General features: G+C 34.8%; 1 protein-coding gene across 4 annotated transcripts; it reads right to left on the reverse strand.

Moving 5' to 3' along the window:
* Positions 1–1,666: 1,666 nt before the first annotated feature.
* LOC135840151 (uncharacterized) lies at positions 1,667–12,319 on the reverse strand. Of its 4 annotated transcripts, XM_065356524.1 has the most exons (3): positions 11,933–12,319; positions 9,391–9,545; positions 6,687–9,106 (listed from the first exon to the last, which is right to left on the reverse strand). In XM_065356524.1, the coding sequence occupies exon 3, from the start codon at positions 9,050–9,052 to the stop codon at positions 6,938–6,940; it is 2,115 nt and encodes a 704-aa protein (XP_065212596.1). In that variant the 5' UTR covers positions 9,053–9,106; positions 9,391–9,545; positions 11,933–12,319; the 3' UTR covers positions 6,687–6,937. The 4 variants fall into 4 exon arrangements, with proteins under 4 accessions (XP_065212594.1, XP_065212596.1, XP_065212595.1 ...); XM_065356522.1 differs by lacking the exons at positions 6,687–9,106; positions 9,391–9,545 and adding an exon at positions 1,667–4,144; XM_065356523.1 differs by lacking the exon at positions 9,391–9,545.
* Positions 12,320–14,295: the final 1,976 nt, after the last annotated feature.

Consider the following 14,295-nt stretch of genomic DNA (forward strand, 5'->3'; position numbering starts at 1 on the left):
TTCATGTGATTTTAACAAGATTTAACATAATGTTTTAGACAATTTTTGCAAAGTTTTGCGCAATGTTACTAAAACTCCTTTTATTCTCATATTATTGAGCTTTTCTAATTCTATTTTGCAATGTTTCATCAATGTTCGGTTAAATTCAACTACATAATTTTCTTTAAAATAGGTACATAAAGTACGGTAGAAATAATTGTTAAATTGATCTTATATGTAGTTATTGAAAATCACATGAATCGATTTTTAAAAAATAATCGGTCAATTAGAACAAAGCTTTGCGGAAATTGCTTCAAAATTCGTGAAAACGTCATAAAAATACATATTATTCATATATCTACCTATTCGATTAATTTAGGTAGGTAATTTAGAGAAATTTCAAACTTACCCTCGTACATTTCATTCAATTTTTTCAACAAAAAAAAACTTTAAAAACAGACGAAGGAATTTCAAAAACATGAATTTTCATATTTAGCAAGACAAATAATTTTCGAAGTTGAAAAATTTCAAGGTTTCGAGCTAAAGTATGTACTTTCCTTCAAAAGGGAATTCAGCGTTCTCAAACGGTCAAACCTCAAATTCACCCTTCTCCCTCAACTCACATCAAAATCATATTTCAATATTTCTGCCAGGCTTTTTCTTTGCATAAGTGTTTTTTCATATTTTCTTCCTCTCGAAAATTGTAACTTGAAATCCTACAATTATACGCTCATCCCATCTGTATTCAATTCATTTTAATTGTTTTAAATAAAATATTCCTGATTTGAACATTTTTGAGTTTCACGAAGACGTTGCAAATGCAATCAAATTCGTTTAGTACCTAGGTATCATTTCAAAATTTTTCAACTCTGGAAAATGAATGTCTGTATTTTTACTGCTCTTAAAATGGAAAAATCACATGCTTTACTTTATCTTTTTTCCACGCCATTGAAGATTGAATAGGTATCTAGTGATTTTCTGAGCATCACAATTCTGAACATGATATAAGAGTATGTAATTACTCACCTCATCTTCAGATTGAAAATTACTCCAACTTGTAGGTAAATCAAATCGCTAAAAACATATTTTTTTGAAATTTATAATTCTAAAAATTACATTAAAAAAACCTAAAGAGACAAATTGGTAGAGAAAAAAAATCATTCAAAGCACGACGATGACTTCTTGAGGTCCGATTCCAATTTCAAATAGAAAACATACCGAAGGAATCAATGGAATCTAAAAAAGTGAAATTTTCAACTTTTTTTTTTCAGAAACGTATCAATTTTAAAAATGCAAATAATAGTATCTTGGAAATTGAAGAAGGCAGAGACGATGACTTATTGAAGAGACAATACTGAAAATTCACTGGCTCACAGTGCTCCTGATTTTATAGAAGAGAACTTTTTTGTATTCTTTTGCCTATATCCTGGTTGAAATTCGGATCGTGTCGAAACAACCTACTTTAGGGCGAAATTTACTTTGAGGAGTACACATTATGAAGACAATTTTTCAAATCGCTAAGTTGATCTCAGTTAATGCAACGAATACAGAATATATAAAACAATGAAGGCTGGATTTCTAAATACCTACCTAAGCGACGAACACGACTTTATTAAAAGTAACACAAGGAACAGTAGTAGGAAAACACTTGAGTACGAAGTCTATCTATGAAATTAATTATAGATTCTTCGGAGTATTTTATTGTAGAGAATTTAAAAATTAAAAACAAAGTACAAATACTAAAATAAAGTACCTAGGTACCATTGAGTAATGAATTAGATTCCTTGTAGGAATAATTTTTGGAAAACAATTTTAGAAATCGTAAAAAGATATTAAAATATTCATTCACAATAAAAAACACTCAACTTAATCCTATCTAAAAAAAAATAGTAGGCTAATAACAATAATAAATTTAAAATAAGAACCGGATTCAGCATCCAATGCTAAAATCAAACAACTCCTCGTCTATTGAAAACATCTCATCAACTTCGACATCCACGGCTTCGGTCTCTGCAACTCTTCGCCCAGGAACATATCAACTTGTTCTTGATCATTTTCGAAAAACCACGATAAAATCTTGATCCATGCTCGATCATCGGAATTCATCCAAACTTCGCGTAACCAATACAGATCGTACTTCTTCAACTTCCGTATTTTAAACATCTTGACTTCTTCTTTACTCGCGCAAAAGTATCCCACTAACTCATCCAGCTCGTTGAGCAAATACTCGGGTTCGTACGTTTCTCTATTCAGCACATACCAAGCGCAAATATTACCAAACTTGTCGTCGAAAAACGAATCGATTGGAATAATTTTCTTGAAATCGATATCTTTGTTATTTTCATCAGTCGAACACCAGGATACAAACGTGCTGAAGCATTTGCCTTCAAATCGTCGCCAAAACTGCTTCGATGAGATCATTATTCGAAAATGTTTCAATAATGTTTTTTTGAAAACTTTGATCTCATCGTCCGAGGAGTAAACTTGTTCGGTTACTTTAACCAGTTCGTTGAACTTATCGCTCTGATTCCAGCAATGGACAGCATCGGCTGAAAAAGACGTAATCAGATCTTTCTTCAGTTTAGAAGTGGCTTGTAAATCGTTCGGGAAAGCTTTGTCGATAATCTGGCTCAGTTTATTCCATTTCTCGTGATCGAGTACGAAGATCTCTTTACGTAGAAGATTAGAATGGAGTATATTTCGAACGAGTTCTTGAGTCAGACGAACACTCGGCGAATAAAACATCACTACGTCGATTACTTTATCGAATTCTGAATCGTTCAATAATTCCACGCAATATTTTTCCATTACCGATGATTTCATTACATTTTTCTGGAACTTTAATAGATCAGCGTTTTCGGGAACGCATACGTTTAAAATATTCGTCATGATATTGTGATCGTCGACACTTTCAATTAACATGAGCGCATCTTCGCTGAGAAACAATCGTTTCCTGGTAGCTTTTTTTACCATCGACATGAATTTAATGAAAAATCCGTAAGAACTGGGTGAATACTCCGAGTCGCAGCAGAAAGATGCGAATATAGTCTTAGCATTGTTTTCGGCGACGTATCTTCTAAGTTGATCCGAAGCTGTATCCCAAACGCTGTTCAACATGATCATACAATCTTCAGAATACATCGACCGGACAAATACGTCGGTGATTAATTCTGCGAATTCCTGTTCGGTGATTCGATCTCGTATCAGGGTCCAAATAGTAAACGCATTCTCCGGCATATTCAAACCGTAGCAAAAATTCTTCATCAATTTGACGCCAATTTTATCGACCAGTTGACGTTGTTGATGAAAAGACATCGACGATAAAATCATTTTCTGAAACATACACGACTCGGACAAGACTTCAACAGCTTCTGATATTTGCTCGTCTTCGTTCAATCGATTCCAAAAGTACTCGAAAGCGTAAGGTAACGACTTGATACTGCACAGTTTAGTCATAACCCTCTCGATCCGAATATCTCCGCCACGAAGCGCACTTGCAAATCGTTGCAGCGCTGTGCAATTATCGCCATTTAGACGATGAATCCAATACCTGATCTCGTAGTCGAAAAACGATACGTTAAGGAAATCGCCCGGAAGCAAGTATACAGGAAAGCCTTCTATTTCTTCTCCCATACCGTACGAGCACTTTATGATGAACCTCTGCGCCGCATTCAACTCTCCCTCGTATATCATCTCGATAGCGCTTCTTTTGTAATTGATTTCACCATTTTGATGCCAAACGACGAGTTTTGGATCGAAATAACTGGGGCAATATTTTCGCCACTCTTTCTTAAAGATCTCAATTTCCAGATGATTTATCCAGTTCGCTACTTCGATACGGATTTGTACCAAAGAATCCAACAACATTTCTTCGATACTGGCAGGTGTTTTTAACGATTTTACCAGTTCCTTTAATTCGAGTACACTGTTGGCGTATGCTTCGGAGCTCAAGTGTAAAATGCTGCGTATTTCTTTTCGTGGTTTTCTGGTGCTCAGGCGACTGATGTAATCGGTCCATAATTTAAGGGCTAGTTCGTGGCTGACTATGTTTCGTAACGCTGGCATACATTCGTGGAAAATGAAAAGCCTTTCTGGTGAATGATCCGGGTCCAAGGATTCGATGGCGACGTTTTCCATTGTTTACTGCGGACGGTCGATTGAATATCTGGAATGAGAATTTTTGCAAAATGTGTTTATTGTTTGTAGTATTTAAGCAGGTTTATAGTGAGGCACATGCACAAAAAAGAGATAGGTATGGAGAAGGTTCGAAGAATATTCGAAGCAATATTTCAGAATTCAGCGGGACCAATTTTTCGGTCTTTTCTGCCAATTCAATAACTATGGTACTTGGGATATAGGGGTCGAATGGGTCAACTTCACCTATCAAATTTTTTTTTCATGTTTTAAATCAAAAAATCACATTTTTTTGCAAACTTTAAATTTTTTAAAACAACTTTGCAACATGTTATCATCCCAACTTTTTAATATGTTGTTCAGCATGAAAAGTTGTTCATAATATATTTTTTTCAGAATTTTTGAGAGTCGGAACGATATGAAAACTTTAATTGTTTTGAAACTTTTCGAGCCAATTTTTTGTACGAAAAAAAGTGGCAACACTGATTTTTATGATATCACCTAAAGAGCTTTAATATCACCAAAAAACCTTTCAAAACCCCTAACTATGGGAAACTGACGAAACTGTTCCATTTCGGTAGGTATCGCGGTTATCGAGTAATCCACTGCTGAAATGGATGATATTCTAGGTTCACAGAAAACTTTGACACCCCCTGGCTGCTTTTAAAAATCGGCTAGAGGGCTGCGATTTGCGCCGTTGGTCATTCCTTCGTAAGGTCTTTCCACAGGAAAAATTTCAAAAAAATGGCCGAACTCCCCTACCACTTCTTGGTCCAATTGACGTGGAATGACCCATGTGCCAGAGTCAAGTTGGACAAATTTCATGGAGTTGTTTTCAGGGAGGGGGGGACTGGAATTTCCAAAAAGTCGCCGGAGGCTACAGAACACCTTGGAATCGCCTTCAGTCGACTCAACATGTTCAAATAAAGTAATAGAGTGAATTTTAAACTTTCTAACTTCATTTGGTAAAAACTAAAAGTTGGTGAAAATTTCAGCTGCCAAAAATTTACCGGAGGAGAATGGTTCAACACGATTTCTAATCAATTTGAAGAGTCCAAAACAGGCTAAATACCAGATATATAAATTAATGATTTTCTCGCATTTTTGGATCATTATATTTTCAAAAAATTCACCAAAAATCAGTGCTCGTACCTACTGAATTTTTTCCAAAAAAAAAAAGGGGGGGAAAGTAACCAAAAAGTGACGAAATGTGAGCAAAACATTTCAAATGTAGAAAACATTACCCCACTCGATGCTGATCAAGTGATCATCTTACACGAAGTACCCATACTTGAAAAAAAAATTTTCTTTATAGGACACATTGGTTCAGGTTGAAATTTAGCGCGCCAAAAATCAAAAAAATTTAGTGCTCAAATAAAATTCAAAATTGTGCCAAAGTATTAAGTATAGTCTAGAACCTACATATCCAGAGTATTGAGACTCGAAGTAGCACTGTTGTTGCCTAATCTATGAGACAAGATGTCACTACACACATGATAAAAATAGTGGTTACTTGAGGGTGTTTTTAAAATGCATGTCTTTTCCAGTCATCATACGCAAAAGCAATAACCCAATATATCATTTTAAAGCTGAGTTTCTCTAGTTTCGCATGGTGTATGTGTTTTTTCATTTTCGTTTGATGGGTGCTTCGATTTTGCAAAATAGAAAGTACATTTTTTGAATTTTTTCTACTGATATTTTAGTGTCAAACTATTTCCGTCCAAGAGATACCAAAAAAAACTCATTGGCATTTAGAGGGCCCAAGTATTAGGTTTAAGACTATGCATACACTTTTTCCGCCTTCTTCCGCCTTTGGCTCTTTTTACACATTTTAGATTTTACATAATACAGCCTAAATCATCAAAAAATTTTAATATTTTTGACACCCCACTCAAAAAATTCAAAAATGTACCTCTCATCATCTCCCTTTGAGGGCTCATTTTGAGGCTAAGCGAAAGAAAAATGCTAAAAACGAATTTGGAAGGCAAAAATATGTAAATTTTGACACCCCACTCGAAAAATTCAAAAATTCACAATTGAGCATACCCCTTTGAGGGCCAATTTTGGGGCTAGGGTAAAAAATGATGTTAAAAACGAATTTCAAAAAATTCAAAAATTTACCACTCAGCACCCCCCTTTGAGGGCCCATTTTGGGGCTAGGGTAAAAAATAACGTCAAAAATGAACTCAGCGCCTCAAATTACCCCTTATTACACATCTAGAAGTTTACAATATCGAAGTTTTGATTTTTGGTGCGCTAAATTTCAATCTGAACCAGTGTGTAGGAGAGGCTTTTGGCACAAAATAATCCAACTTGTACTCTTAGAGTTAAGAGGCTAAAATTTCAAGTGATTTTTTTTTCTCGTAAAAACCAACAATATCATGGAGAAATACTTGAAAAATTAAAAAAAAACTCTTCGCAAATAACAAATTGACCATCCGAATGATCATAATCTTTCTTCAACTATTCCAACATTTAAATTTGGTGGCATCTTCAAGTCTTCAAAACAACACGTAACACAACATGAATTTCAACTTTCAAGCGAAGATTGAAGCATGTACTACGAAACAATATTAGATATAGGTACGATTTATTAGAAGGAAAAAAACTGAAGCAGAACAGTTACTTACAAAAAAAGAAATGATAAAATGTATACCATGCTTACGAATAAATAATTATGCGGAAAAAAATAAAATATTACCTAAGTAAGTAAGTATATCTGATACGAAAAAAACACAAAAAATGCATTGAAAATAACACCGACTAGCTAGATCTTCTTTACTGCTACCAACTTACCGAACAAAAATTTGAATATAGGTATATTTTATTTTTTAACACTGAGAAACCAGTTTAAAATCGTGCGTCGTTTAATTTCACCAAAAATTTGCTCAACTTGACGAATCCAATACCGATCTCGTTCGAAATATTTACGTATTTTCACCAGCTCAACTTCTTCATTACTGACGCAAACATATTTTAAAAACGCATTCAGCCGGTTCAGCAAATGTTTAGGATCGGCATTGGGTGAAGAGCAGATAGTACGAAACTTGTCGTCGAAAAATGCATCAACCGGAAAAACATCCTTCAGATCAATAATCCGGCTTTCATCTTCAGAGCACCAGGATATAAATGTATTGTAACATTTTCCTTTGAAGTCTCGCCAAGATCTTTGAGACAAGATCGTTTCCTGGAAACTTTTCAACAATGTTCGCTTAAAAGTTTTCATTTCTTCGGCCGAAAAAACTTGTTCGGTTATTTTAACCAACACGCTGAAGTTTTCTTTCTTGTCCCAACAATCAAGAGCACGAGGGGAAAGAGAGAAAACTAGCTGTTTCTTTAGCTTTGAGATGGTCAAAAAATCGTCTGTAAAAACGGTGTCGATAAAATTACTCAATTTATTCCATGATTCATACTCCATAATGAACGAGTCGTCAAAATTTCGGTCTGGCACTAGCACCTTCTTGAAGAATTCGCGAGCGTCATGAGCATTCTGCGAGAAAAATGTCACTCTGGCGATTGCTTCATCGAATTTCCTATCTCTAAATAATCGGTTGCAATAAACTTCCAAATCGCGGGACTCCATAATCCGATTCTTAAGTTGCAACTGATCTGCTTCTTCAGGCAAACATAAATTTAATATATCGATGTCGCATTTCGAAACAATCATATCATACTCACCCCACACAGACTCACTGCTGAGAAACAATGTTTTTCTAGTATGTTCATTCAACAGTGGCACAAATTTCATGAACAATCTGTAACTACTCGGCGGATACGGTACCATGCAGTTCATGAAAGAAAGAAATATAATGTCGGGACGGTTTTCGACAATGTGTCTCTTAAGGCGATCCGAAGCTGTATCCCAAACGCTGTTCAACATAATCATGTACTTTTCAGAACGCATCTCATATCTCAGTACCTTTCGTAGGAATTCTACAAATTGCTGCTCTGTGATTCGATCTTTCACTAGGGTCCAAACTATAAACACATTTTCTGGCATACAGTGTTTGGCGGAATAATCTAAGACGGAAAACTTCTTCATTAATTCGATAGGAATTTGGTCGATTAGCTGACGTTGTTGAAAGGAGGGCATCGTCGATAGTATAATTTTACGAATTTCTCTCGACCCCAAGCGAGGCAGGATTCTAAGAGCAACCGCTAACTGCTCCTCTTCACTCAAACGATTCCAAAAATACTCGAAAGCATACGGCAAAGTTCGATCGACAGAATCCAGACTGGAATTCGCCATCGCCATCGCCATAGTGACGTTGACCGACGTATCTTCGGGACGAATCATATCAGGCATTCTAAGCCACATCTCACGCAAATCGTGTTTATGGTGAGAAATCCAATACGCGATTTTCAAATGAGTAATCCCCAGTAAGCAAAAAAACTCTGGGAGAGAGTTCGTCGGAAAATTTTCCAATTCAGTAGCCATACCATAGGAACACATCAAAATGAACTTTTGCTCCGTGTTTAATTTTCCTTCGGCCAACATCTTCGAAACGCTTTTTTTGTAATCAATCTCACCATTTGGCCGCCAAACGATGTGATTCGGATCAAAATTACGGACGTGGTATCTGGATATTCCTTTCCTGAAGATCTTTATATTGAAATGATGTATCCACTGTTTAGTTTCGTCACAAATTTTTTCCAAAGATTCTTTCAACATTTCTTCGATACGTCGAGGTGTTTTCAATAGTTCTGCCAATTTTTTGGTTTCCTTTTCGTAGTCTGCATCCAGATTAAAAACCGTTCGGAAAAGGTCGTTCGTTTTGTCTTGTATTTTTCTGCATTTTGCACGATTGAGGTAATGGTGCCATAATTGCAGAGCCACCGTATTGCTGGCTATATTCTGCAATGTTGATACGGATTCGTGGAAGACGAACAGGTTTTCTGATGAATCATCGATGTCCAAATTTCCAAAGGGAACTTCCATTTTCTCGAAGATTCAGCTTAGATTCAATTTACGAGATAAAATTCGGTAGAATACCTGGAACAAGAATTTCCGCAGAAAATCCACTTAGTTATTATTTAGCATTTGTGGTATACAACAGGATGGAGCTATTAGATAGGTAGAAGTACGTACACATACATTATGAAGTACACAGGCTATAGCTGTAGTGTGGATAGATGTGATCAAAATTTCACGAAAATCAAGTTTAATCCAAAAATAAAATAATAATAATAAACACGTATGTACATCGTCACTACTCGTGCTACTCATTTATCATCCTGATATTCCCCAGACCAGAACCACGAAGAAACCAGACTTACTTATTAAGTTTATAACGATTTCCACAGTCGAGGGATTTGGAGTCAGACCGTCAGACCACACACAAAATCGATTTTGTTTTGTGAAGTCACTGAAGTCCATTTTCCTCGACATTAACTATATATGAAGCAGGGATTCAGGAAGCATGCTAAGTGCCCTGAAAATGAAAATTGAGTTAAGACCGCTACGATGTTCTACATCAAAATCAGCACCTTTTTACCTACTTACGATACCCAATACCTACTTTTAGTACTTTAAAATCAGGCCGAAAGATAGCGCACTCTGTAAGTGCCATACCTGAAAACGTAAGGAAGTATGCTAAGTGCCGTTTGAGCCAGCCTATCGAATAATTGTTTTCTGTTGAGTTGAACCTGCTTCTATTTGTTAATACGGAAATTACTCGAAATTTTGATCGAGGACATAGGTATTTGAGGTGAGGAAAATGATCTACATAAAAAACTCTACAAGATGGAGTTGGTTTGAAAGTTTTCCGCGCAATAGAAAAAAAAATATAAAAGCTCAAAGTAGTAAAACTTTTAAAAAAATATTATTTTTTCGAATTTTTTTGTAGTTAAATGCAATTTACTCGAAATTTTGATCGAGGACATAGGTATTTGAGGTGAGGAAAATGATCTACGTAAAAAACTCTACAAGATGGAGTTGGTTTGAAAGTTTTCCGCACGATAGAAAACAAAATATAAAAGCTCAAAGTTGTGAAACTCTTAATAAAATATTATTTTTTCGTGTTTTTTTGTAGTTAAATGCAATTTACTCGAAATTTTGATCGAGGACACAAGTATTTGAGGTAAGGAAAATGATCTACCTTAAATTCTGAACAAGATGGAGGTTGTTTGAAAGTTTGCCGCGCCATAGAAAAAAACTTATAAAAGCTCAAAGTTGCAAAACTCTTGAAAAAATATGGTTTTTTCATGTTTTTTTTGTAGTTAATTACAATTTACATATGTACTTGAAATTTTGATCGAGGACATACTGGTTTTCATGTTTTTTTTGTATTGTCGAATTTCGAGCTTTTAAAATTAAAACCAACTCCCTCACCTCAAATACCTATGTCCTCGATCAAAATTTCTAGTAAATTGTATTTAACTACAAAACAACACGAAAAAACCACATTTTTTCAAGAGCCTTTCAACTTTGAGCTTTTATAAGTTTTTTTCTGTGGCGCGACAAACTTTCAAACCAACTCCATCTTGTAGAGTTTTTTACGTAGATCATTTTCCTTACCTCAAATACCTATGTCCTCGATCAAAATTTCGAGTAAATTGTATTTAACTACGAAAAAATACAAAAAAACCATATTTTTTCAAGAGTCTTTCAACTTTGAGCTTTTATAAGTTTTTTTCTATGGCGCGGCAAACTTTCAAACAACCTCCATCTTGTAGAGTTTTTTACGTAGATCATTTTCCTTACCTCAAATACCTATGTCCTCGATCAAAATTTCGAGTAAATTGCATTTTCCTTACCTCAAATACCTAAAAATGCAAAAAAGGGTATTTTTCTATACGTGAATTGTTCAGTTTAAAAAATCGAAAATCTGGCTAATTTTTTCATAGGTTGGCGAAAAATAGGTGAAAGTATGCTATGTGCCTTGGTGTTCATAGCCACACACCAATATGACGTCACAATCACGGTTACCGCCCTTTAAACGCGAATATCTCGAAAACAGGTTTAGGGCACTTAGCATGCTTCCTGAATCCCTGCTTCATATGTGCATCCCCACATGCATTGGGTATACTTACTTTACGTCTACTACAAAATATATTTTTCCTTTCGGATTTATAAGACCATCTTGGTTGGAGGAATTTCAACGAAATTTGCTCAAATTTTGGCATTTAGGCTGTATATTTGTCGTTGTATTTGAGGGGATTTAGAGTGGGTGAAATGATATGATCAGAAAAAGTGACCATAATAATCAATCTTTTAGAAAGCTAAGAATTGTGATTTGTGATCACGTTCAGGGATCATTTTATTGCTCCGTTCTCCTTCATCAGACAATATTACATACTATATGCTATGATTTCAACAAGATTTTACTGAAATAAATTCGAGAGTATCTATTCATCATGCAAATTTTGTGATACGGGTATTTACTTTATAAACTTTGATGTTTCGAGTAATTATCTGTAGCCAAGTTCACCTCAATATACAAGAATAGAATAGAATTTCATCAATTATTTTCGAGCTGATTTTATACGTCGAATTATCAAGTCAATGGATCAGGACGATACAGAAACTCAAATAAATGAAAAAACTCACTCTCAAACTCAAAAATCCGATATATTGTATCCACATTAGTACTTATAGGGAGTTGAAATAGCCTCGATCAAGATCCATCAGATGATAATTTCACTTAAAGTGATCATCTAATTGGCTCAGACGAGGGTTGGTTGGCTAAAAAATGCCTACCTACAAGTGTGAAAAAAAATAACTACGTAACTACATATGTACCTAGATAAATATCCAAACCCACACTCGTGAGAAAATGTTTTGCAATATAAGTAACTATTTTTCAATTTTTACACTCACCCGATAAAAAGTCTAGCTATCTGATCTCGATCTTTCCAACTGGTTGATATCTCAATATAATTGTACTTGAAATACTAACAACATCTTCTTCACAATTAGTTAAGAGCACGAATTTGTCAACACTATAGACAGTAAAGGGAAGACTTCGCACTCAAAGCGGGACTAAATCAAAACCAGTCGCGTTTCGGACGCCAGGTTTTGAAGAATTTGTAGAGGGCGCCGCGCATGTAACTTCGCGATTCTATAGCGATGCTCTTGAATCTACGTAGTTTGTACATTTCTCGCGCTGTGAATTATAGAGGGCGCTCGCGCATGCAACTTCGCAATTACGAAAACCTTGCGCACGGAAAATGTACATTTTTATAACGATAGTGCGAAGTCTTCCCTTTACTGCAGTGTTGTGCGTAACGATATTTTTTTTCGTTCCGTTATTTCGTTACGTTACAAAATTAGCATTTTTTTCGTTACGTTTTTTCGTTACAGTACTTGTAACGAAAAAAATGCTGTAACGGTATTTTTCGTTACACCGGTACTTGAACTTTTTCGTTACGTTCTTTTCGTTATTTCCGTTACGATTTTTTCGTTACAGAAACGTTTTTTCAACGTAGAATTGATGATATTTTCAAAGAAAAATGCATTTGTAACGAAAAATTGTAACAGAAATGGCTAAAATAACGGAACCAAAAGGTTTAAATACCAGTGTAACGAAAAAAATACCGTTACATTTTTTCGTTACGGATATAATCATGATACAATTACGTTTATTAAAAAGGGAATTTTTGAAAAAGTCAAGCTTGGAAGGTAAAAAATCTCATTTTTTGACTCAACTTGAAAATATTGTAACTAAAAAAATAACAAAAAAGGTAACAGAATTTTTTCGTTTTTCGTTACGTTACATCAAGAAAAATATCGTTATGTTACGTTTCAGTTACACAACATCACATGATCAAAATAACGTTTTCGTTACAGTTCCGTTACCTGTAACGAAAAAAATTTCGTTATTTTCGTTTTTCGTTACAGTTACTGTTACGGGACGCCAACACTGCTTTACTGTCTATAGTCAACACATGTTACACATGGGGACTGCGGAAAGCGAAAATTAGAAACATTTCTACAGCCAACTGAGCCAACACAAAAGGTTCTCGTTCTCAGTTCTCAGAACTTCAAATCTAACTCGCTAACTGATAACGACAGTCGCCGCGCCGCTGTTGCAGTCTGCGCTGCATACAGGGTGTTCAGGAAATTTGTTGCCAAAATTCTACTGTAGATACGTATTAGATAGTTACTAGTTGAATTAGTATACTCGAGGCGCGAAGAGACCAACAAAAAACGTTATTATGGCTGGTTGCCTACCTGTGAATTTTAAAAATGAAAATTAACCTCATTTAGCAGTTAGCTACTAGCTACATCATAATTACTTCGAAGTTCGAATTCATTCAAACAAAATTTGTTGTAGGAGTCAAACAAAAAAACTGAACACAGCCATGTTCCTGACATTCTGAGGCTTAGATACAACACAGTTCTAATTTCCAGCAAATACATAACTCACTCTTTCAAGAAAGAAAAGTCCCCAAAGTTGAAAAAAATTGAAAACGCGAGGGACGGTTGTATCATGAATGAAAACGAACAGAGCTGAAATGCTGAATAGTTAAAGAATGTGCTGAAATATTTCAGCTTAAGTTTGAAATCGAAGCATAAGTTTGTAACACGTAAGTAGGTAATGTACAACAAAACAACATCAAAATAACATCAGGTTTGAAGAAGAAGAAAAAAAAACGTGAAAAACAGAGTTTTAAAAAAAAGAATAGAATAATAAATTTGATTTCATGTCGGAATAATAATTGTGAAAGAAGATAATAGGTACTTTTGGATTGTAGTAGTTGTGGTATATGTATTTTGGGATCCTCTTTCGATTTTAGTTAACTGATCGTTTATTCTCCCTTAATGAAATAATGAAATGATAATATATTTTCAAAAATGAAAAAATCGAATAACGTTTTCAACTTAATTTCGAACTTCCGATCAATTTACATAAATATTAAAAAATAATACCTATACCTACTAAATATCAAAATGCCTATTTTCGGACACTCCATAATTCCATTTAGGTATACCTACCTCATTAAAAATCCATCTTTGGTCATTTTTCTCAAAAAAACAATTTCGCAAAACAAGGCCGAAAAGAAATATTTGTAGCAAAATAAACCGTAGATCCTAAAAAAAAGTTGCCATAGGAATCCTCAAAATTGAGAAAAAAACGACCAAGTATTTTTTATTGAACATTTTCAATTTTTGTTACAAAATTATTCGAAATTTTTCAACATTTAAATGTCAAATTTTTAAAAAGTCTGTCTTGAGAAGAG

Source organism: Planococcus citri, chromosome 3 (genome assembly GCF_950023065.1).
Source record: "Planococcus citri chromosome 3, ihPlaCitr1.1, whole genome shotgun sequence".
In the NCBI taxonomy this organism is placed as follows: Eukaryota; Metazoa; Arthropoda; class Insecta; order Hemiptera; family Pseudococcidae; genus Planococcus; species Planococcus citri.

Coding starts and splice junctions, on each gene's coding strand:
- LOC135840151 (XM_065356522.1), bottom strand. CDS start 4,116: ATGGAAAACGTCGCCATCGAATCCTTGGACCCGGATCATTCACCAGAA.